The sequence below is a fragment of the Colossoma macropomum genome, unplaced genomic scaffold, assembly GCF_904425465.1.
Source record: "Colossoma macropomum unplaced genomic scaffold, Colossoma_macropomum, whole genome shotgun sequence".
NCBI lineage: Eukaryota > Metazoa > Chordata > Actinopteri > Characiformes > Serrasalmidae > Colossoma > Colossoma macropomum.
Genome location: NW_023495898.1, coordinates 36,540 through 60,211, shown reverse-complemented (window position 1 = coordinate 60,211; position 23,672 = coordinate 36,540). Strand labels below are relative to the sequence as shown.

Below are 23,672 nucleotides of genomic sequence, written 5' to 3'. Positions count from 1 at the left end.
CTGTCGCTGATTCTAATGTTTTATAGGCTCGTGATTGTTTAACACCACCAGGAGAGTTTTGATGAAGTGGTCCTAATCAGTATCTGGTATTTCAGAAGTGTAGTGGATGTCACTGACCACCAGGTCATTTAAGAAGCCTTGGTCATTAAAGTGTTTATAATTTCTTCTAACCTCCATGTGAGAACCTGACTTTATGAAGCTAGTGTTTCTAATGTATCAGATAGGGCAGTGGTCACTAAAACCAGGGTCAAATACACCTGCAGAGGTAAATTTATCAGGACTCTTGGATAAAAGTAAATCTATTACTGCTGACTTAGTGGGGTCATTTAAATTTGGTCATGTTGGTTCTGTAATTAGTTGCGTTATCAGATGTAGTAGTTAACAAATTCAGTCTGTATAGATTATAAGCAGGTAGGGCGGCTTCTGAGTGAGACACAGACTGTTTAACCAGGATTCAGTCAGAGCTACAGTCTCTGTATCGGCTTGTGAGATCAACATTTTCAGTGTTTGAGCAGAGTCTGTAGTGCAGTAAGGAGTTTCCAGTCTCCCCGTTATAGAAAGGAGAAAAGACAACAATGAGAATCAACTCGTCAGTACCTGATCAAGGAAATGAGTAGCTTGAGAATGAAATGTGCAGCACAGGTTGGTAATATGAGCATGAGACACACTGGAACTCCGCTCAGTATTTACCAAACACCACAAACACACACACACACACACACACTCACTCACACACACACACACACACGCACGCTTTTAGTGATATGAGTAATTTATAAAAGCAGCACCGAATATATAGTTTAATGATTAATGTGCTGATCAGAGAAAACAGTGCAGAATAAGTAGTAGAATAAGAGATAATTTCGTGAAGTGTGAAAATATTGTGTTTCTGAGTGACTTCTTGAATTACTGTGTTTGTGAGGCTCTGTAAATAAAATGACAATAATTTTAGAGTAATTATAACCAAATCACATCATTTCATACAGTAGTTCAGCATTTACAGTAAGGGTCTGATCAGAATCTGATGGTCTTTCTCGGACTTGCCAGTTGACGGTTTGACCACAAGATGGCGCCCAAGCTTAATCAGTGACGTGCATAAGAGCTTTATTCCTACCAAAATTCAAATGTAACACTACACTGTATACATAACACACACACACACACACACACACACACACACACACACACACATTCGTGTTCATATGTTCTGGCATTATATTATTCTTACAGATTTCTTACTCCATAACAGAGTGTTTCTTCATATTTAGATCAGCCTAGATAAACCCACTTTGATTTATAATTATGAAATATTTTCTTAAATTAAGATGAATTGTATTGCAGCTGATACATTTCTTTCTTTCATTCTTTCTTTCTTTCTTCCTTTCTTTCTTTTTTCTCGGTTCTTTTTTTCTTTCATACGATGGATAATTTTTGACGTTTTGTCTTTAAATGACATGGGATTTAAAAGGCTGTGAAACACTAATAATAACAGTGGTAAATAGTTGTAATGATGTGTGTTATTTATTTGCTGGCAGTTTTTGCTTTGTGTGTTTTCTCTGTAGTGTCTGTTGTGTGTGGCTCCGCCTCCCGTGCCTTGGTTTCAATTAGGTCCTGTAGAGGAGCATAACAGACGCGTTCAGCAGAACAGCGTTTCATTTGTTCAGTAAACTTCGAGTTGAAAAAGAAGCAGCGACCATGTCAGGAAGAGGAAAGGGCGGTAAAGGTCTCGGTAAAGGAGGCGCTAAGCGTCACCGCAAAGTGCTCCGCGATAACATCCAGGGCATCACTAAACCGGCCATCCGCCGTTTGGCTCGCCGTGGCGGCGTCAAGCGTATTTCGGGTTTGATCTACGAGGAGACCCGCGGCGTGCTCAAGGTGTTCTTGGAGAACGTGATCAGGGACGCCGTCACCTACACCGAGCACGCTAAGAGGAAGACCGTCACCGCTATGGATGTGGTTTACGCTCTGAAGCGTCAGGGCCGAACCCTGTACGGCTTCGGAGGTTAAACGCTCGACTCGAACAACGCTAAACCCAACGGCTCTTTTAAGAGCCCCCCACACGCCCACCAGAAGAGCTGATCCGTATGATTTATATAGTAGTGTTGGCAACGCAAGCTTACGTACTTCTGTTGTTTTTGTGAAGAACATGATTTTAATCTAATACCAGAAAAACAGAGTGAAGGAGAATATCTCACTGTTTGTAAAAACCGAGCGGACTGTGCTGAGTTACTCTAACAGCGTTTTCTGAAACCTGCAGTCGTTCAGTGAGTAAAGCTGTTGTTCATCAAAGCACCGCAAGTTCTACATTTTACAGAAAAAACCGTCAAACGCCAGCGCTGTTCTCCAGCAGAACCAGATAAATCCGTTCAAAATCTCTTAAACGAAACTGGTATGCGTTACATGGATTTGTTTAACTTTGAAACACGGAGTGATAATTGGAGAGAGAAATTTTCAATAAAGTTTAGTTTTGTAAGACAATCCAACAGCAGTTTGAGATCTGAAATGCACAATACATGATTTATGAAAACTTATTAAAATGGAGATCTGTTTTGGCAGAACTAAAACCTCTCAAAAGTGTTTATAATGTGACAAAGTTTGATGAAAAAGAACAATAACTAAAAATAAACACTTAAATTTGGAATAATTTTGGACATTTGGACAAATGTGTTGTAGAGCACACACGGTAGATAAGAATGCGCGGGAAAGTGAACAAAGGGAAGTCTTTAGCTGGTGGGGGAGTAGGAGGAGGAGGAGGAGGGGGGGGCTGGGCGAGAGCTGGGAGTTCCCCTTGAAACAAGTCGTTTATTGTTGTCCAATGATCGTTTGACAGCACTGTGAAGGCGGAGCTTGGTCTGTTTTGAATATGGGAGTGTAGATAAGCCGGTGCCGGGCGCTTTTTTTTTCCATTCTTCAGTCTTACTCGAAAAGAGGAATCATGCCTGAACCCGCGAAGTCCGCCCCGAAGAAGGGCTCTAAGAAAGCCGTGACCAAGACGGCTGGTAAAGGAGGCAAGAAGCGCAGAAAGTCTAGAAGGGAGAATTACGCTATCTACGTGTACAAGGTGTTGAAGCAGGTCCACCCCGACACCGGTATTTCTTCCAAAGCCATGGGCATCATGAACTCGTTCGTCAACGACATCTTCGAGCGCATCGCCGGTGAGTCGTCCCGTTTGGCTCATTACAACAAGCGCTCCACCATCACGTCCAGGGAGATCCAGACCGCTGTGCGCCTGCTTCTTCCCGGTGAGCTGGCTAAGCACGCCGTGTCTGAGGGTACCAAGGCCGTCACCAAGTACACGAGCTCCAAGTAAGACGTGAGGAAGACTTGATCAACCCAACGGCTCTTTTAAGAGCCACCCACAGTTACGCTTAAAGAGCTTTGTTTTCGTTTGTGTGTGTGTGAATGAAAACGGTTTTACTTTGTAGGTAGGGAAAATGTTTGCTGGAGTTTCACCGGAATAAATTTCCCGCGCAATTTTTCGCTATGTTCTTAGTTACCGTTATGCGAGTAATGGGACACTTTGGTAAAATAAGAGGGAGCGAGCGCGCGCGCACACACACACACACACACAAATGCAATTGAAGGCTTTCCTGAGTGGAGTCAGAAGATAAGTGTGTGGGGGATGAATGGAGAAAGCTCAAACTCCGTTTAGAAAGTCAGTAATACGTAGGTAATAATGTTAGGATACATGTCCTGCAGTAGCTGTAGTTAGTAAGTTTTAAGTTTGATTTTAAGGGACAGGAGTTCGATTTCCCTTCGCGCTGCACATAGAAAGTCATTACTAATAAGTGCAATTACAGGAAAGCGCCAGGATCGACATTATAATCGAGTTTTGCATTTACATGGATAAAACAGGAGCGGGAATGGGGGAGGAAACAGCAAGAAAACAGCGTCGTGTATACGTCTCTTTATTTCTTTCCCTCTTCGTCTCTCTCTCTCTCTCTCTCTCTCACACACACACAGGATGCAGCACCAAGGGGGAGGGGAGAAGCGAGGGGCTTGGTAAAGAACTGTGGGCGGACCTTAGGGTTTAATGGCGCTAAAGGCCGTTGCATTTCAGCCAATAGAAACGCAGCCGCTTTGCCTGTTTGAAAGGCGTTCGGAAACCGGGGCTTTCTATTTCAAGTTAGCTTGGCCAATTCAGTGGAAGAGGCAAAACCGGTGGTAAAGGCAAGGTCCTTTTTAAAATAAAGATAAAATAAAGGTCTTTTTTTAAGCGTAAATGTGAAGAACTTCACCAGCAGAGAAATGAGTGGTACAATAAATTAATGTGTATGTCGACCTCCAAACGACCCCCAGCAGAGGTCTAGATGAAGAAAACAGATTGACTGAAATTAAATTGCAGTTAGAAAAATTAAACAACGAAATGTTTTTAAATACACACGTTCAAGCAGGGTTTGGTTGGAACTTTGATGGAAATGCACAAGATGTGATAAAACAACTAAAAAAACGGAGGGAAAATAAACGGATTGAGGGAATTAAAAATGAGAATGGTGACATTGTCGAAAATGAATATAATAAAAGAAAAATTATAAGACAGAAATGTGAAAATGAATATAAGAAAGTGAGAATTGATAAAACTAGACTTAGACTTTTTTTAGACTCATGTCTGACATTACAGGGAGAAAATCTGAAGGTCTTAGAAGAACCAGTGAAGAAGGAGGAAGTGCTGAAGGCCATTCATGAGCTGAACATGGGTAAAAGTCCAGGTCCTGATGGTTTGCCAGCTGAGTTTTATAAATCTTGTCCTTGTCCTTGCCGACCTCTTGGTATCTGTTTACAATGAAGGATTAGAAAATGTAGCTTTACATGACTCCTTTTATCACTGTGTGATTTCATTAATCTTTAAAAAGGGGGATCGCAGTGATCTGGACAACTGGCGACAAATGAATATTTAATGAATATAGATTATAAAATCTTGGCTAAAGTGATAATAAACAGAATGTCAGAAGTCATGAATGATATCATTGAGGTCGAGCAAACGTGCAATAAAAGGGAGATACATGTGGGATAACCTGTGTGCGATTCGAGACATAATCACAAATAAGAGAGATCAGGATTTTTATGTAGTTGGACTAGACCAGAAAAAGGATTAATCTAGAGATTATCTATGGATTGTTTTAAAACACTATGGTTTCCCGGAGAAGTTCATTAATATGATAAAGTTGTTATATAAAGAATCTAAAATCCAGATTAATGTAAATGGGATTTTAACTAAGGATTCTAAAATAGATAGAGGAGTGACGCAGGGGTGTCCTCTAAGCTCTGCTCTGTATGTGATCGCTATCAGCCCCCTGCTGCACAAAATTAAACACGAGCCCAGGCTGCAGGGAGTCCAGCTCTCAACCGCAAAGCCACTGAAAATCTCTGCATACGATAGGTATATCACATAGATGACATTACAGTCTTTGTTAGAAATCAGGCTGAGTTAGACGTCATCAGAGAACATTTTAATACTTATGAAGCAGTAGCTGGGGCAAAGTTAAACAACAGCAAGAGTGAGGCTGTGTGGATAGGAGAGGGAGATCCTGCAATGATAAATCTAGCTGTTAAAGAACAGATTAAAATCCCAGGATTTTAAACAGAAAGTGCAGCGAAACAAACTGGGAGAAAAAAGAACAGGAAATTAAAACAGAATTAGAAAAATGGAAAATCTCAAATTATTAGAGTAGGATTCAAGTAATCAAGATGTTTGTTTTATCTAAGTTGTTGTTTTTAGCTACTATTTTCCCTCCAGATGATAAATGTGTGATGAGATTAAACAAAATGTGTGTTCGTTTTATTTGGGGAAGCAACAGGGAAGTGACCAAGCGAGAGGTCTTATATAAACCCAGAGAGAAAGGAGGCCTCGGTGCGGTGGAGCTGGGGAGAAAATTAAAAATAGCCTTTTGTAAAAATGTAGCTCAAGTCATGAGCAGAAACTCAGAATGGATAGGGAATAAAAAGTCCTGGGAGAAGAAAAAGGGCAAGGCGAGACAAAACACCCCCTTTTTTTTAAGTTAGTTTATGGTGATTTCATATCGAAATATGAATAATTAAATATTGATTGGAAGAATTCCCCAAATAAAACAATTTAGAAAATCATACCGGACAGTGATTATGGAGAGATATTCAATTACAAGCACTTAACACACACTGAAGGACAATTTTGTGTAAAAAACATTTTATCCAAAAACCTCTCTGAGAACGTAAGAGACATGATGTGGCTGGTGACAGTTGGCAGACTGCCAGTCAGATGTATAGTTAAATGGAGCTGTTATGTCACAACTAAAACGTGTCCGATGGCTGATTGTAATGAAGATGAGACAATTGAACATCTCTTCATTCACTGTCCAAGAACAAAAGATATCTGGAGGAAATTAATGCGCATTGGGCTGAATTTTAATATTAATGTGAAAAGTGTGATGTACGGGATTTTTCATGAAACTTTTTCCAAAAGAATTTTATTGGTTTATTGCTTGTATTGTTAATTCTAAGATCTGGAAGACGCGCTGTAAAATGGTCATAGAACAATGTGAAATACCTGCAGGAAGTGTTTTTAAACAAATATTGTGTGAGATCAAAAGACTGCGAACAACAGAAGAAAAAGCTCCCCTGGACTCTGCTGGACTTTTAATCAATGCTACATCATTCTGAATGGAAATAATTGAACTGTGTAAAACTGTGAATTGTAGAAATGTTGATAAATATGCGTTTTGTATTTTTGTACTCTGTATTTGAAAATGTGTTTGTATTGACATAATTCCTCCATAAAGTTTGTTATAAAAAGCAAAACCTAGCCTAGGGCGAAGGCCAAGACTCGCTCTTCCCGTGCCGGACTGCAGTTCCCTGTGGGTCGTGTTCACAGACTTCTGCGCAAAGGAAACTATGCCGAGCGCGTCGGCGCTCCTGTCTACTTGAGTTGACCGGTAATGCCGCTCGCGACAACAAGAAGACCCGTATCATCCCTCGTCATCTGCAGCTGGCCATTCGTAACGACGAGGAGCTCAACAAACTGCTCGGAGGAGTCACTATCGCTCAGGGTGGCGTTCTGCCCAACATTCAGGCCGTCTTGCTGCCCAAGAAGACCAAGAAGGCGGTCAAGACCAAATAAACTGGTTTTGTTTTCTGATTTGTACATAACCAAAAGGCTCTTTTAAGAGCCACCCACCTCAGCGACAAAAGTGCAGTTTTTCTTTACTTCCTACCACCAAAAAAGAAAGGCGTACGTACATTACAGTAAAACAAAAGCCAAAGCATCACATGTCCCGCGATTGTATAGTGAAAAGGGTTTGGAAGTTCTTATTGTACAGAAAATGAAGTGAATAGAATCACAGGAACGTCTGTATGATGGCGCGGGTTAAGGTGAAATAACAGACAAAGAATACAGAATAACGTTACACACCACGTGTAAGGAAGAAAAAAACTGCTTATTAGATCGGCTATAATGCAGAAGCCACAGCGTTGGGGTGTCTTGTAGTTTGAAAATGTTGGCGCGGCAGAAGACGCCCAGTAGTGTTTAACTGACGCATGGACGGCCGTGCAATGGGAGGCGGGCCCATCCAAGACGCCCAGTGGGCGGAGAGCAGCTTGAGTGCTTAAAAGAGCCATGATGGGCACGCGAGTTTTTTCTTTTTCTTTAGAAAAGAAGAGCAGAGTCCGACGCAATGGCAAGAACCAAGCAGACCGCTCGTAAGTCCACCGGTGGCAAAGCCCCGAGGAAGCAGCTGGCTACCAAGGCTGCTCGTAAGAGCGCTCCGGCCACCGGCGGCGTCAAGAAGCCTCACCGTTACAGGCCCGGTACCGTGGCTCTCAGGGAGATCCGCCGTTACCAGAAATCCACAGAGCTGCTCATCCGCAAGCTGCCCTTCCAGCGCCTGGTGCGGGAGATCGCTCAGGACTTCAAGACCGATCTCCGCTTCCAGAGCTCTGCCGTCATGGCCCTGCAGGAGGCTAGCGAGGCGTACTTGGTGGGTCTGTTCGAGGACACTAATCTGTGCGCCATCCACGCCAAGAGAGTCACCATCATGCCTAAGGACATCCAGCTGGCCCGCCGGATCCGCGGAGAGCGCGCTTAGATTAAACGGAGCGACCACAAGTTACTCAAATACCCCAAAGGCTCTTTTAAGAGCCGCCAAACTGTTTCAGTCCAAAAGAGCGAGTTTTCTAGCGAACTCAAGAGTTCTTTTGTGTTGTGATGTAGTAACAGATCTCGAAGAGGAGCCCGCGAGCTTTTCCCTGCGGAGTCGTGAGGAGCTGCTTAGTTCCAGCTCAGATGTTCATCCCGTGTTTGATCAGAGTCCGTAGTGCAGTGAGGAGTTTCGAGTCTTACAGAAAGAGATGAGAATGAACTCGTTAGTACTTAATCACGGAAATGAGCGGCTGGAGAATCAGAAGTGCAGCACAGGCGAGTAGTGTGAGCGCGTGACTAGCGCTACGAACATCACGTACATAGTGAATATGTAGGGCTGCGTTAGTGGAGTAAGAGTTATGCGAAAACCCCGTGTGTGTGTGTGCGCGCATCTAAACGAAGGCGGCCGTTCAGAGAAGCTTTCTGCTCAGTATTTAACCAGCACTACAAACACCACCACACACTAAACACAAACACAGCTCTTAATGATGATATGAGTGACTGAAGAAAAGCAGCACCGAATATGGAGTTTCATTATTAATGTGCTGATCAGAGAAAACACAGTAGAAAGACCAGCTCTGGGGTTTTGGGCTGAGGGCGGGTTGTCATCGATGGAGCATGGTCGCCCCCGTGTGGTCAGAATGTGGACCTGCAAGCAGCATAATAAGAGATACGTTGGTAAAATGTGTAAATATTGAGTTACTGAGTGACTTCCTGAGTTACTGTGTTTGTGAGGCTCCGTAAATAAAACGAGAAATAAAATGATAATCACTTTAAAATAATTACAACCAAATCACACCATTTCATACAGTAGATCAACATGTACAATGAGTTTGATCGTTCTTTCTTTCTTTCTTTCTTTCTTTCCTTTTTACTTTAGACAATTTTTGACGTCACAAATGAGAAAAGGTTTTAAGGTTTTTTTAAAGGTTAAAAAAAATAGAAATTTAATACCAAAACATACAAATTCCAATCATTTACACTTTTTTTTTTGTTAAGATGAATTTAATACCTATCATGGATTTATGTATTTATTTTTTTGTTTGTTTCTTTTCCCTGTTCTTTCTTTCTTTCTTTGTACTTTGAACTATTTTTGTCTTGAAATTTATTTACTTTGTGTCTGAGGAATAAACTTAGTTTCTGAGATTCCACCACAGAGGTAGAACAAAGCACAATCATGTCTTTATGTAACTTTAAATGTAATTTAATATCTTTAATTCATGATATGGACGGTTTAATAAAATATTGTACAATAGATTTTGTGTAATTAATTTAAAGTACATTACAAGAAAATATTTTATTTATTTATAATAGTTCTTAATCATTTAAGATATTCTGTGATAAATAATAATAATAATAATAATAATAATAATAATAATAATAATAATAATTAAATGAATAACAGTGAAGTACACAAATATGACAGGCCAACAATAAAATCATTTCTCATTTCAGCATCAAACATCACTATAAAGTTGTTTTTTTATTCTTACATTTCTCTTATTAAATGTATAAAATGTCCAAAATGTTCCGAGTCTCAGTTCACTGAGGTAAAGGACCCAAACTGGCATCTTGGTGAAGCACCTGCACTGTCAGAGCGACTGGACTTCACTTTCATTTGCAGCCAAGATGGAGGTCCAGGAACTCACCACAGTGACCACAGTATCAAGTATTTACTGAACACCTTTACAGAGACCACCAGACAATAAGCACCAGGGTGGGCAGTGAGTCTGTTGAAACGTGCTGTATGAGATCCACAGACACATCAGAGGCCGTTCACTCACCGGACAAACACGATTGGGTGTCTTCCCTCGCGCCAAAATTTTGAAAGAAATGAGACGTTGCCTCAGCGCCGTGGCGACCTCCTGTATTACAGCCTGTGTTCATTTTAATATGGAGCGCTTTTCGAGACTAACTGGAAATTCAAAATTAATTACTTTTCCCTATTTATTATACGTAATTATTACACGCGTTACTCCATTCTAACTGGCGTCATTATGCGGACGTTCGTGTTTCAATTCGCCTTAGGTGTGAGAGTAGAAAGCTTGGGTGGAGCGGGTAGGGGATAATGAAAAACTGCACTTTTGTCGCTGATGTGGGTGGCTCTTAAAAGAACCTTTGTTTATATTCAAATCAGGGAAAAAGAAAACCAGTTTACTTGGTCTTGACCGCCTTTTCGGTCTTCTTGGGCAGCAGCACGGCTTGAATGTTGGGCAGAACTCCACCCTGAGCGATAGTGACTCCTCCGAGCAGTTTGTTGAGCTCCTCGTCGTTACGAACGGCCAGCTGTAGATGACGAGGAATGATACGAGTCTTCTTGTTGTCGCGAGCGGCGTTACCAGCCAACTCGAGGATCTCAGCAGTCAGATACTCCAGCACGGCGGCCAAATAGACGGGAGCGCCAGCGCCGACACGCTCGGCATAGTTACCTTTACGAAGAAGCCTGTGAACACGGCCCACAGGGAACTGCAGCCCGGCGCGGGAGGAGCGAGTCTTGGCTTTAGCCCTAGCTTTACCACCGGTTTTGCCTCTTCCACTCATTTTGCGCTTCTATCAACTTTGCCGAACTAAACTGAAATAATGAGTGCCGGTCGCCGAACGCCATTCTTATAGCTAAAGCGGCTGCGTTTCTATTGGCTGAAATGCAACAACCAATCGTATTAGCGCCGTCAAACTCTAGGTCCCGCCCACCGTTCTTGTCCACGTACCCCGCTTCTCCCACACCCCTTCGTGCTGCCGCGTGTCTGTGAAACGTATACGCGTCCTTGTTTTCCCACTATATTCCTATCCCAATTCCCCCTCCCATTCTCATCCATTTAACTACAAATGGCAGCTCAAGTGTAATGTTTGGTAATATAATTACTTAGTAATTAAGACTGTGTAGGGAGAATGAAAACCGAGCTCTTTGAGAGGAAAATGTGGGTGTGGCTCTTAAAAGAGCCGTTTTTGAGTGGGGAAAACAGGACACGAAAGTAAAACGGCCCGTTTACTTCTTTTTGGGGGCGGCCTTTTTCGCCGCCTTGGGCTTGGCTGCTTTGGGTTTGACCGCCTTCGCTTTCTTCGGGCTCTTGGCCGCCTTCTTCGGGGCCGCCGGCTTCTTGACTTTCTTAGGAGACTTGGCCACTTTCTTGGCCGCCGCCGGTTTTTTGGCTTTCTTCGGCGATTTCTTGGCGGCTGCGGGCTTCTTCGCCGCTACCTTCTTGGGCTTCTTAGCAGCGGCGGGCTTTTTGGCGGCCGCCTTCTTGGCTTTGGGCGCCGCTTTCTTTGCCGGCTTCGTCTTTGACTCGGCTTGTTTCTTGTTGAGTTTGAAGGAGCCGGAGGCGCCGGTGCCTTTGGTCTGCACCAGAGTGCCCTTCGTCACGAGAGTCTTGACGGCGATCTTGACGCGGGAGTTGTTCTTGTCCACGTCGTAGCCGCCGGCAGCCAGAGCCTTCTTGAGGGCGGCGAGAGACACGCCGCTCCTCTCCTTAGACTGAGAAACAGCCTTGACGATGAGCTCGCCGACGCTAGGACCGGCTTTCTTGGGCCGGGCGGCGCTTTTCTTCTTGGGAGCTTTGGCCGGCGCGGCGGCGGCTGGAGCGGGAGCGGCTTCTGCCATCGTTCTGCTTCTGCTGCGAGCGGAGCGAGAATGAGCGCGAGCTGCACTGTTCAGAGGAACCTCCCTCTCCGGCGACGGGCCGGCCCCTTAAAAGCCACATGAGAACGGTGTAGACTCAATCCGGCGGGCGCCATGCAGCCGCGCCTCAGTGACGCGCTCGTACCTGTGTTTTCTTGTGGCGTTTAGCAGCCAAAATAAGAGCGAAAGCGGTACCTGTAGAGCGCCCAACGGCTCGATCTTATAGAAGAGGCTCTGCTGTGTTTCCTAAGTCCGGGATTGAGCGCGCAGCGACGCCTCATTTCGCAGGGCGCTCTCAAAAGGGCGCCGCACGACACCCGCTCCGAACGAGATGCGGTGTATTTAGCGCAATAATCTGTGAAAAACGGTGGCAAACGGTGGCGCGAGCCTCCGAAGAGCTCAACGCCGCGTTCAGGGAGAGCCTCGGCGAGGGCATGAGCGAACTCCCACTGGCCGAGCGCCCCGCTGATTATGGGTAAAACGAGCTTTCTTAGAGCGAGTAAAACACACGCGTAAGCCGGCGGCCACTGGGGGCAGAGACTACTCTATGCTGATGTGCTGTTATACAAATAAAGTTTGACTTTACTAGTGAGATATAATCACAAACTCGTTCTAACCATAATTAGCTTTACCCTAACTCCGTAACTAAACCCCTTCTAACCCTACTAGAAAATGAAGCCATAACAAACCTAGAGGGAACTAGCTGTGAAATACTCCAACCACCTAAGGCCTAGTTCCAAACCAACTTTTAGTCATTCTAAATTATTCACAAGCTTAATGACGTTCCAAATATCCCTCTTCACTCACCCTAACTTCATCATAAGCCTGAGGTCTTGCCCAAATCCTTCTATTATAGGCCCAAGGTTTAACTGTAGACATGCTTTTGCTTACTATGACCTCAGCAACAAAGGTTTTAGCCGAAATCTACTTTCACTTTTTTAGCCTAGCTCTGTACCTGATTTTAACTTTCCAACTTCATCAGAAGTCTAATGATACATCTCAGTTCACTCACTCTTACTCCATCGCAAGCCTGAAGCCCTGCCCTAAGCTTACTTTGACATTCTTTAACTGTAGCACTGTAGCTGCTGTTACTGACCCTAACTTTACCACAAGCCTAGGGCACAACTCTAAACCTACCATCACTCACTCTATCTACATCATAAGCCTGAGGCCTAGCAGAAAAGCTCATATTGCTCATTCTTACCTCATCAAAAGCTAAAGGCCTTGCCCTTCACTGAGTTTTACATCTTTAATTTCTTAGTAAACCCAAGGCCTAGCTCTATAGCTACTCTTTCTTATTCTATTTTATATTATAAGCCTGAGGCCAAGCTGAAAGGTTACTTTTGTTGACACTAACTTCATCATAAGTCTAAGACTATAAAACCTATAGAGGTTTGTGCTTTACTCTAACTTCCTCATGAATCTAAAGCCTTGCACTGAAACCATTGTTATTTATTTTACAACAGTAAAGGCACAAGGCCTAGCTATATGTCTCCTTTCACTTACTCTAACTTCATCATAAGCCACAATGAATGAATGAATGAATGAATGAATGAATAAATAAATAAATAAATAAATAAATAAATTCCAACTGACTACATCAGGAGCCCCATACTTAACTACAAACTTACTTATTTACCTGCTTTCACTTACTTTGACCACATCATGTGCCTGGGGCCTAGATGTGAGCCTACACATGCTCACTGTAAACACTTCCAAAGCTTGAAGCTGAGCCCCATGCCTACTATTGCTTTATCTAACTTCATTATAAGCCCGGGGCCTAGCTCTAAATCTACTATTACATACACTCCAACTACGATATAAACCTGAGGCCTTGCTGGAAGCCTCCTTTTCTTTGCTGCTACTTTAATTTCTCCAGCTTCATCTTAAATCTAGGTATTTCATTTAATTTTCAATTTTGGCAGGGTATTTGTGCAGATGTTTAGAAAAAGAAATGGCAAAAAGTGGTTTGCATTTACATTTTGTTGTTTTAATTTTAATTTATTTTTTGGCTGGATTTGCCTCCCATAGTCACCTGCTAGTTCCAGAAAAATGCTGATCATGTCTTTTAGCAGGCAGTGGATGAGGAGCGCAGCTCCAGAAGAAGTACAACTGTAAAACATATCTGCAGTTATCTCCGTCTGGTGTTTCCAGATAAAAAGTCACTGTGAGAACTGATCCAGCTAAACAATATGGTGTTCAGCGTGAACTTGGGGACAGTTATGTCTCATTGAGTTTCTAAAACCCAGGAACATGATAAGGAAATGGATAGTAATAAATTATAAAGACAATTAAGTCTCCCTCTTTAAACTACTGCAATGTTTCAGTTATAATGTTCAATTCTACATTTCTGTGCTTTATAGATAAACTTTCAGATTTACAGCAGCATATTTCACACTTTGAGGCCAGATCTCACAGTCTCACACAGAACCTTTCAAATCCAGTTCATTACAAAAGGCTTAGGCTGAAAACTTTGTATTTCTTTAGAGTTTATTACCTTCGTTCTTTCTTGATGGTCACTGTGTGCTGTGTAACATGAGGGGCATCTGGTGGTCACGTGCTGGTACTACATCATAGTGTTCTACGACAGAGATTAACGGTAGAGTTAATGTGGTTTTATCTTTGACTGTATTGACTAACCGGAGTGATAATTGTGATGAGATTCACTTTAAAACATGTTAATACTTAATAGACTCCTGATAAATAGACGTATGTGTATTTTTCAGTGCAGTTATTTTATAGGTTTGGCAGATTGTTTTGCCAATTTATTAATGCTGTCATTCATTGGGATTTTCTGAACTGTTTTCTGAATTGTTTAATTCATTTTAACTTCATTAGAAATAACACAATGTTCCGTGTCAGCTTTAATTTCACTAGAATCAACATTTAACTACAAACTATTAAATAAATAAATAAATAAATAAATAAATAAATAAATAAATAGAAACAGAAAAAAAATGTCACCATGTAAAGTAACTGGAACCTGCTTTAAAGCAAAGCTCAGAGTGAAGCACATTTATGTGATCTATCATATAAGAAGTATGTTTAATAACAAATGTTGGACAGTTGAACACAAAACATGATTCTTTATGAACTAAACTAAGTTGATGTTAGTCTATGATGTAGCTGCATGAGCACAGCAAAATGACCTAACAGCAGTTTGTTAGCTCAGTAACATGGAGGTACGCCTGTGCCAAAAATGGATAAAAATAAATGGATTAAAATATTTTTTACCCAAAACTCCATCACAAAACTATCATAAAACAATGTGTCAGACATCAGGCAGCAAATATTGTTTAGGATTACCATTGTCATAGCATTCCACAGCCTTCTAAATCATGTCTTCTTCTTTTTTTGAGGAAAAAAAGAAAAGAAACAAACAAACAAATACAATTCTGAATTTACATACATTTATTTTGAATTAAGAAAAAAATAATAAAACTGTAACAATTACAAGTAAACGTGGGTTTATCTAGGCTGCTCTAAATGTAAAGAAACACACTGTTACGGAGTAAAAATTACCTAAGAATAATAAAATACCAAAACGTATGAACATGTATATGTAAGTATATTACATATATAATATTTTCATACGTATGAGAGTTTATGTAGGAAATAAGTGCTACAGGTCTCATGAACGTGTCACAGATGAAATTTGGGCGCCATCCTGTGGTCAAACCGTGAACTGGCAAGTCCGAGAAAGACCATCAGACTCCTTACTGTAAATGTTGAACTACTGTATTAATGATGTGGTTTGGTTGTTGAAATTATTTATCAGTTTTATGATTTTATTTCCCATTTTATTTATGGAGCAAACACAATAATTAAAGAAGTCACTCAGAAACACAATATTTCCACATTTTATCTCTTATTCTGCAGGCTGACATGCGACCACACGGTTGCATGACGGGTTTAATAAGGCCAGGTTTATGAACCAACATTTTGATCTCTCTGAGTTTCTCCAAAAACCCTACACTACGATATTAAAAGGTAAACGTTTCATAGCTTTGAAATAAGAACTGAGTTTTAAACAAGTGGAACACAAAACGTCCTAAAGAGAGCTGGAGTTAAGTCTGTTTGCATACATTTGTTTTAGACCAATAAAAAAGCATTTAACGGAAGACAAACTCATTTGGAGTTAAGTCCCTGCTAGTTGGAGTTAGTTCAGCCTGCAGGAATACATACTTGCCCACCTGCGGTGTAAGCCCCTCCCACTCAGCGGTCTCCGGTCCGCAGAGATACACAGTTGGGACTCCAATGTCAAAGTTTGGCTGGTATATAGGCAGAGCAAGTGTAAAGTGTGTGGGTGCAGCGTTCACTGGCCTCAGCTCCTTTAAGAGGGAACTGGACTCTACGTCGTGACGTAAGAGACAACGAACGGCGCCTCTTAACAGAGTCGCAAGAACCGGATAGAGGAGCGTTTCCGTGCAGGACTGCAGAGAGACCTCTCAGCCCGGCACTCCGGGACATGGGTGAGATTTCTTTACCCGCTCGACTCAGCAGGTGTTTTTGTTTTGTTGTGAACGGGCTTCTCACAGCAGGCGATCTAAATCAAACTGATAGTGTTTCAAATAGAACATTGCTCATTCACTGTGGAAGGTGGGCCGAATTTACGAGTGTCTAAAATGAAAATCTTCTTAAATGTAGGTTTTACTTCATTCTTAAGAAAAAGTTAGGAAAATATGTTATTCCTCAATAACTTCTTAAGAATTGTCTTATTTTCTTTTCTTAACTGTTTTCTTAGGAATAGTTTTAAGAACAAGTGGTATTCTTGAAAATGTGTTCTTCAGTGTTTTCTTAACCTCACACGTCTTTTGTATAATTGTAAGAGTTATAAGAGTTCACAAGGTGAGCATCTAATTTATTATTATTAAAATTATTATTAATTTTTTTATTAATTCTGTCCATCCTCGTCTCTTTTTGCTGTCATTTTTCACCATAATCTCTAGATCTTGTTTGCTATTAAAGTTTCATGTTTTCCCCCATTTTGCTCCTCTGAGCGGATTAACCTAATAATGCAAATGACAGTTAATACAAATTCAAAACATATCTTGCGTCATTTATGGTATGTGGTAAAACGCAGTGTAGCCAACATAAGAAATCAATGAAGATTTTCTTAAGAGAATATTTGAGAACTTCTTAAGTATATTATTATTATTTATTTATTTTTTTTATCTCTGGTCTTTTTTGTCTTTAATCTTGTGTTTTTATTTCCTCAGCTGATATGGTCTCATTAAGTTCACTAGATTGTTTCTTCTTATTCCTTCATTTTCTCCCCAAAATATATCTAAGCTACGGTTCTTATGCTCACCAGTAATGAAAGGACTGAGCATAAAGTTTTGTGGCTCAAAAAAAGATACACAAAAAATTATTCAGTTTACAAGTTAAACTACATCACTTGCAAAACTCAAAATCCTGTGTTTCTGCATTGGCTCGCTTTTCCAGGAACATCTCAGGTGGGCCTGTATTTCTCAGAATAGTGCATTCATTTTGCATGAGTGACTTCTACAGAGATACAGGGTTTGAAAAGGTCTGACAGGTTTGTCCAGTTTGGATGGCAGGTGGTAGAAGATGTAGACCGTAGATGATTTAAGAGAATAAAACATGTTTAAAGCATTGAGGAAAATCCTTTGCTTGATGGGGCAGTTCTCAAAAGATTTTTCTTTAAAAGAAGTTTCTTTACTGCTGATGCTGTTGATCTTACCCTGTTACTAAATTATTAATTCAGTAATGCATATTGTTCCACACTGTCAAACAAAACTGCCTTTTATAATGGTCTACTTTTTGGTCCAAAGCTCTAATATCTATATAAGTTGATAACATGTTGTTGAACATTCAGTAAACCATTTGCATGATGAAATGGTTCTTTGCATGGTGAAAACATTCTTCAGATTGATGGAGAATGTGTTGTGTTTGGTTCTATATAGAACCTTTTTGAAAATGGTTCTATATAGCATTATCCTATTGCTGTGTTGTCAAGCTTGTAACAATAGAAGAACCCTTTTTTAGGCTATATAGAATCATATACAACCATCAATCTGAGGAATCATTTTACCATTTATCCATGCAAATAATTCTTTGAGTATTCGTGGTTCTGTATAGACCCATTGTCTCTACTAAAGAACCCTGGAAGAACCGTATTTTTTAAGCATGTACAGAGTATTTAGAAGGTTCCTGCTACTCGTTGGTATTCAAAGTTTGGTACTGTGGAATCTTTGATAAGCCATGATGCAGTTTGAACAAGCTTATCATGATAAGCTTCAGTGAATAAAGGAAGAAAGAATCTTGCCATGCCTCATTGTTTACATTGTTTACATTTTATTCTTCCATTAGATTTTATTTATTTATTTATTTATTTATTATTTTTTTTAAATATTATTTTTTTTTCTCCTCGGTGTGGCAGTAGAGAGGTAATGGTCCTCCCACAGAACAGTGCACAGTTGCCAAGATTAAGATTAAGCTGTAAAACTGTAAGGAAGTCAAAGCTTGTTGTTTGCTGACAGGGTGTGACTTTACTACACAAACATTATGAGTTCTGCCTCTCCTGGGAGCTTGGCAAAGGAAAAGAATGCAAGTATGAGGGGCATGAGACCCATCATGCTGCTCTTTCACGTGAGAAAAATCATGCAGTCATGCAGAGCTTTGACTTTCTGGAAGCCCATTCATTAGACATTTTCAAACAAGTAACCACAAAAAAGGAGCATGTGCTTTCAAAGCAAACTGCAATATCATAGGAGGACCTTCTCTCTGATCTTTATGTGTTTCGTATGTTGCAGCGCCAAAAACCATGCTGATCGTTTATGCCCATCAGAGTCCAAGCTCTTTTAACGCCTCTGCGAAGGACGTGGCTGTGCAGACGCTCACTGCCCAGGGCTGTAAAGTCATTGTGTCCGACCTCTATGCCATGAACTTCCGTTCCTCATCAACAGCAGCAGATATCAAAGGTCTGTATGGTGGTGCAGTACTATGTCAGTAAAATCAAGTGCCAGTAGTTGGCTGTGTACTGGAATGACCAGAAGCAGCGCAGGGAAACACCTTTGCAAGTACAAGATGTCCTCAGCTTATATTATTCATACAGTAATGTGCAAAAGTCAATAAATTACAGTAAATTATAATTCAGAAGATGTTGTTAATCACTTTGTATGTCCATGTAGTTGCTTTTAAATTGGAAAACTAAGAGGTAACTAAAACAACGATTTGCAGATCATAAACATGCAGTTTTCCCAGAAAACATAAACTATATGGTAGTGAAACGTTACAAGCAAAGGCATCAGAGTAACCTCCATTGTTAAAAGTTCAAGATCTAGAGATTTTTTAAAAAGGATTTGTGAGGGTGATTGACTGAAGTTTTTACTTCAACATGAAACATTGTGGATTTAGAAGCTTAGGGCTGCTGAGTTGAATGAGGAAGTAGAGTTTGGGCCTTTACTGTAAACCTAATAGAACTTTATGTTAATCCTGATAATTTGTTGTGCTTTTTCCTTTCCCTTTGTTTTCTTATTTGGGTCTCTTATTTTGACAAGCCCCGTTTGTGGGTGTGTCTGTCAGTCAGCTGTGTAGGCAACTTGAATGATTGTCACCTGTTTGCCAAAAAGCTGAAATACCCCTCTTTTGTTTGAGAGATTGCACCCTTATTAAGGCAACGGCTTATACACATGGGTAGCTTTCTCTTATCTGCCCCAGTCTGTTTAACATTTATACATGAATATGCCCAGAAAATAAAGACAATTTAATCTTTATTCATAATATCTAAGAGTGATTTGGTGTAAAGTGGACCGTAAAGGGATATACAACCTTGTTACCAAAGAGCACCTTACTGACTCTCCATGACATACATTTGTCCATGACATGACAAATAAGTCACTTGAGCACCAATAAGCTACATTTTGCTAAAAAGTGAAGTTGTTTCAGTTCTGGATTTCCTTGAAATGCCAAAGGGATAAAACCAATTGGGGAGTGTTCCACAACAAAGCATGGCAGGTCACATCATGCATTTCCCTGAAAAAAAAAAAAAAAAATGATGCCTTTCACGTAATACATGCATGCATAAAACTGGTATTATAGAAGTGAATATTAATAATAATAATAATAATAATAATAATAATAATAATAATAAAAGTAACATGAATTAAAATCATTGCCAGAGTCCTGCATATCCACTTTGTTATACCTGTCTAGGTAACTTGAAGAACCCTGAGCACTTTCTGTACGGTGACGAGACCTTTATTGCCTGGAAGGAGGATAGACTGAGTGATGACATCAAAGAAGAGCACCGCAAGTTGGCACAAGCTGATCGCATCATCTTTCAGGTTAGATGTTTTGATAGTTCTTTCCATCATTCTTGTGTTCTTACTGCCTTTTTTTTACTCTCACGCTATCCCGTCCACTTCCCTTAGATGGTTGTTGTCATAAGAAAACCTTGTATCTCAAAAATGACCGTTTTAAATGAGAAAGGAACATTCTTCCTAACTTAATGTCTGCTAATGTAACTTTAGAAACCTAAAAAATAATACTGCTCCTTTTCTGTAGGTTCTTTCATCATAAAATGTCCGCACAATGTAAAGGATGCTTGGTATATTCAAATGGTAAAAAAAAGTACAAATGTTACAAGGATTGTTTATAACAGCGAAGGTGCATGTACGCTCATTTAACCATCTTTATGGAAGAGGAAAATATATTTGTATAATGTATATATTTCTGGTATGAGAATAATGGATGTATTGTGACATCAGAAAAGTAATACATATAATTATTGTAATGTACTTTGCAGTTCCCACTCTACTGGATCACTGTTCCTGCTATAATATATAATGAAAGGCTGGATGGAGAGAGTGCTCACTCTAGGATTCGCCTACACTCTGCAGAACATATATGACAATGGCAATTTTAAGGTCTGAAACATGCAACAGAAAAGTCAGATAGCTAAAGAAATATTAAGATTTTTGGACTGTGTATCTTGTCTATTCTTTAGAGCAGTGTTTCTTACTGCCTTGCAGAGTTTTAACCATTGCCTACTGCAACACCCGCTTATGCAAAGTGGGTGTATCTAAAACTCAGTGTATATTAAGGACAAAAAACTCAATTAGCTAAAGTAATATTAAGGTTCTTGGTGTGTTTATCCTCTTAAACACTTGCTTTCTATGCATAGATAATTCGTGAAAGTAATGAAAGTGAATTTGCAGTAGTTTACAGGACTACTTTTATTTATTTATTTTATGCTATTTTATGCTCGCTTTGCTCTGTAGGACAAAAAGGCTGTGCTGTCATTCACTACTGGAGGAATAGAGTCTATGTACCTCCCTGACGGCATCAATGGAGACATCAATGTTTTGCTTTGGCCCTTACAGGTGAAATAAACCATTTTGTCTTGAGGAAATTTCTGATCTGTTAGTTGCTAAAAAAGAATAACTTAGAAAATAACAATCAATAATAACCATAAAAATGTGTCTTGATGCAGAACGGAGTTCTGCGCTTCTGTGGTTTTCAGGTTCTGGCCCCGCAGATCTTCTGGTGTGTTGGACACACTCCTCCCTCTGAGAGAACAGCTATGTTAGAGGCATGGCAGGCCAGGCTGAAAGGAATGCTGGATGAACAGCCTCTGTCCTTCGCTCCCACTACGCTCTTTGACCTCAATTTCCAGGCAGGGTTCCGACTGCGTTCAGATATGAAAGAGGCGTATGCCTCTCAACCCTATGGCCTCACCACGGGGCAGCACCTTGGTAAACTGCTCCCCCCAAACAACCAGACCAAGTTTACTCCACATGACAAACATTAGCGGCAAAAGAAAGCCTAGCAGCTGAATCAAGCCTGAAGATAAGAGTTTGTAGAGTTTGTAGAGTCATTATGAAATAGGTCTTTGCACTTATGCTGAAATGTGAAGGCAAATCTGAGTGTACTTGAATTTAAATCTATGTTTACATCCATGCAAATCTGAATTTAACCTTTATGTGTATCTAAAATATTTCAACCTTTGGCAGACCTGTATGTTTTCCTATCCATTCCCCAGTCATTATCAGGGCTGTAATTAGGATCAAAATTTTAATGAGGTCCATTTGTGACCTACATCTTATAGTGAATACAGTATATATAGTAATACATATGTTTCTCTCTTATGTTTATTATTATTATTATTATTATTATTATTATTACTACTATTATTATTATTATTATTATTATCCATAACTGCTATGGACTTTTTCCTTTCCTTTCTTCCTTCCCTGTCCCTCCATTCTTCCATGAACTGCTATCACTCTGCCATAAACTGATTTGACTCCTTCCCTGTTTATTTAATTATTCATTTAACTATTTATTCATATGTTTACTTTAAGCTGAAAATACGTGTTGAAATCTACAATACATCAAGTGATAGTTTCAAATTGATTTTAGTTCACTAAAAATTGAAAAAGCAAACATTAAACATACATTATAAAAAGCTGTCTGTACCAAACCCCACACAACAGGAGCTAATGAAACAAAATACAGTCTAACATACCTGCTGTTTCTTAGTAATGTTAGCCACATGATGCTATACCATCACAATGCTGGTTAACAGTGAACTTTCTCATGCAAGCTGTAGTTTGTTATGTGTAGGTAACAAAATAAAGCTTTAATTTCTCATCTAATCGCTAATATAGCCAACTACAGAGCCTGTAGTCTAAACTGAGCAGCTGCTGGAGCTAAATTAGATCATGCTGAATTAGCCAGCAACATTACAAACAGTGCAATCAGAAAATAAAATATAGGGTTTGCATTTTACAATCTTAATGTGATTGCACTCATAAACTCTTAGCTAGATACATTTTCACCATAGTGATGTTATATGTTAGTTTATAGCATGTGTGCTGCATACTTGCACATCTCAAGAAGTCAATATCAAACTTACTCTGCTTTTCAGGGCTGTGTAGCGTCTCGTACAGAGATAAACAGAGCGGGCAGTTCAGTCTATGGCCGAGCCACAGCAGTTCTGAAGTCAGCTGTGAACCACTCACAGCTCATTGGGTAGATATGTCGCTTTTTTCACACTGAATCTATGAAACCCTTCAGAAACTTCAGAGGACCTCGGAGTCCTGACGCTAGTCACGAACATCGCCGACGCTGATTACTGAAGTATTTGTGGATAGCAGTGGTTGTTAAGCAGTGATTGAAGGGTTGAGGAAAATAAGGCAGAGCTTATAAGATTTTGAGTGACCATAATACAGTAACGGTGCTCACAGAAAACAAATTTCTTTATCATAAAAATGTATTAATTATAAATATTCTGGGTAGGTTCGTGACACTGCGCCTCTGAGTAGAATGTCTTATCAGAACGGCACTGTTTCTATGTCCCTCTGAAACTACCGAGGTCTGGACCTTGGTGTCTTCATAGCTAGTTACATTCATGATCATTAAGGATGTTTTTTTCTCACAAAAATGGTCAAACAAACATCAAGTTGTAATTCTTCAATAAAGCCTAGCCTGCCCTCAAATATTTGTGTTCTGAGTCATTGATTATTGTACAGTCTTCTTAAACACTGGCATTTGAATACCATCCTGTGAAGTGTTATGTATGCACAGTTTCATATATTGGAGTTATGTAATAAATGTAGTAGAGAGACCATGTTCTACTCTCTGGGCTCTCTCCTCTTTCTACATTTTTGCTTTCACTCCTTGAATCCCACCAGATCACACCTTTATATAGTAGAAAAGAAAAAAAAATGCCACACAGGCCATCCTATTATTCACCGGTAGTAATTAGGTGATCTGCAAAACATTACGCTACTGCGAGTCACTCTGTAAAGCCTGAAATAATTTAAGTCAGAAGTGTCGGGTCAGATTTTGTGTTTTTAGACCACATCATACGTCTTTACGTGTTATTGTCACACGCGCAGGCTCAAAAAGAAGGTTTTGCTCAATGTTTAGATCTCAAATGCAAAATTAACACTGTACCGATATGATGACAATATGATA

General features: G+C 40.2%; 3 protein-coding genes and 1 pseudogene across 3 annotated transcripts; 2 read left to right on the top strand and 2 right to left on the bottom strand.

The window, feature by feature from the left end:
- Positions 1-1,695: 1,695 nt before the first annotated feature.
- On the top strand, positions 1,696-8,071 carry LOC118803404 (histone H3-like). The gene is made up of 3 exons (XM_036563905.1): positions 1,696-1,978; positions 3,742-3,774; positions 7,633-8,071. Exons 1-3 carry the CDS (start codon positions 1,696-1,698, stop codon positions 8,055-8,057), a joined length of 741 nt encoding a protein of 246 aa, XP_036419798.1. The 3' UTR covers positions 8,058-8,071.
- A 2,172-nt stretch (positions 8,072-10,243) lies between these two features.
- LOC118803399 (histone H2A-like) lies at positions 10,244-10,893 on the bottom strand. Its single transcript, XM_036563900.1, has one exon. The coding sequence runs from the start codon at positions 10,649-10,651 to the stop codon at positions 10,265-10,267; it is 387 nt and encodes a 128-aa protein (XP_036419793.1). The 5' UTR covers positions 10,652-10,893; the 3' UTR covers positions 10,244-10,264.
- An 84-nt stretch (positions 10,894-10,977) lies between these two features.
- On the bottom strand, positions 10,978-11,708 carry LOC118803397 (histone H1-like). Its single transcript, XM_036563898.1, has one exon. It carries the CDS (start codon positions 11,706-11,708, stop codon positions 11,097-11,099), a length of 612 nt encoding a protein of 203 aa, XP_036419791.1. The 3' UTR covers positions 10,978-11,096.
- Positions 11,709-15,937: 4,229 nt separating this feature from the next.
- Positions 15,938-23,179, top strand: LOC118803395 (annotated as a pseudogene).
- The last annotated feature ends 493 nt before the right edge of the window (positions 23,180-23,672 follow it).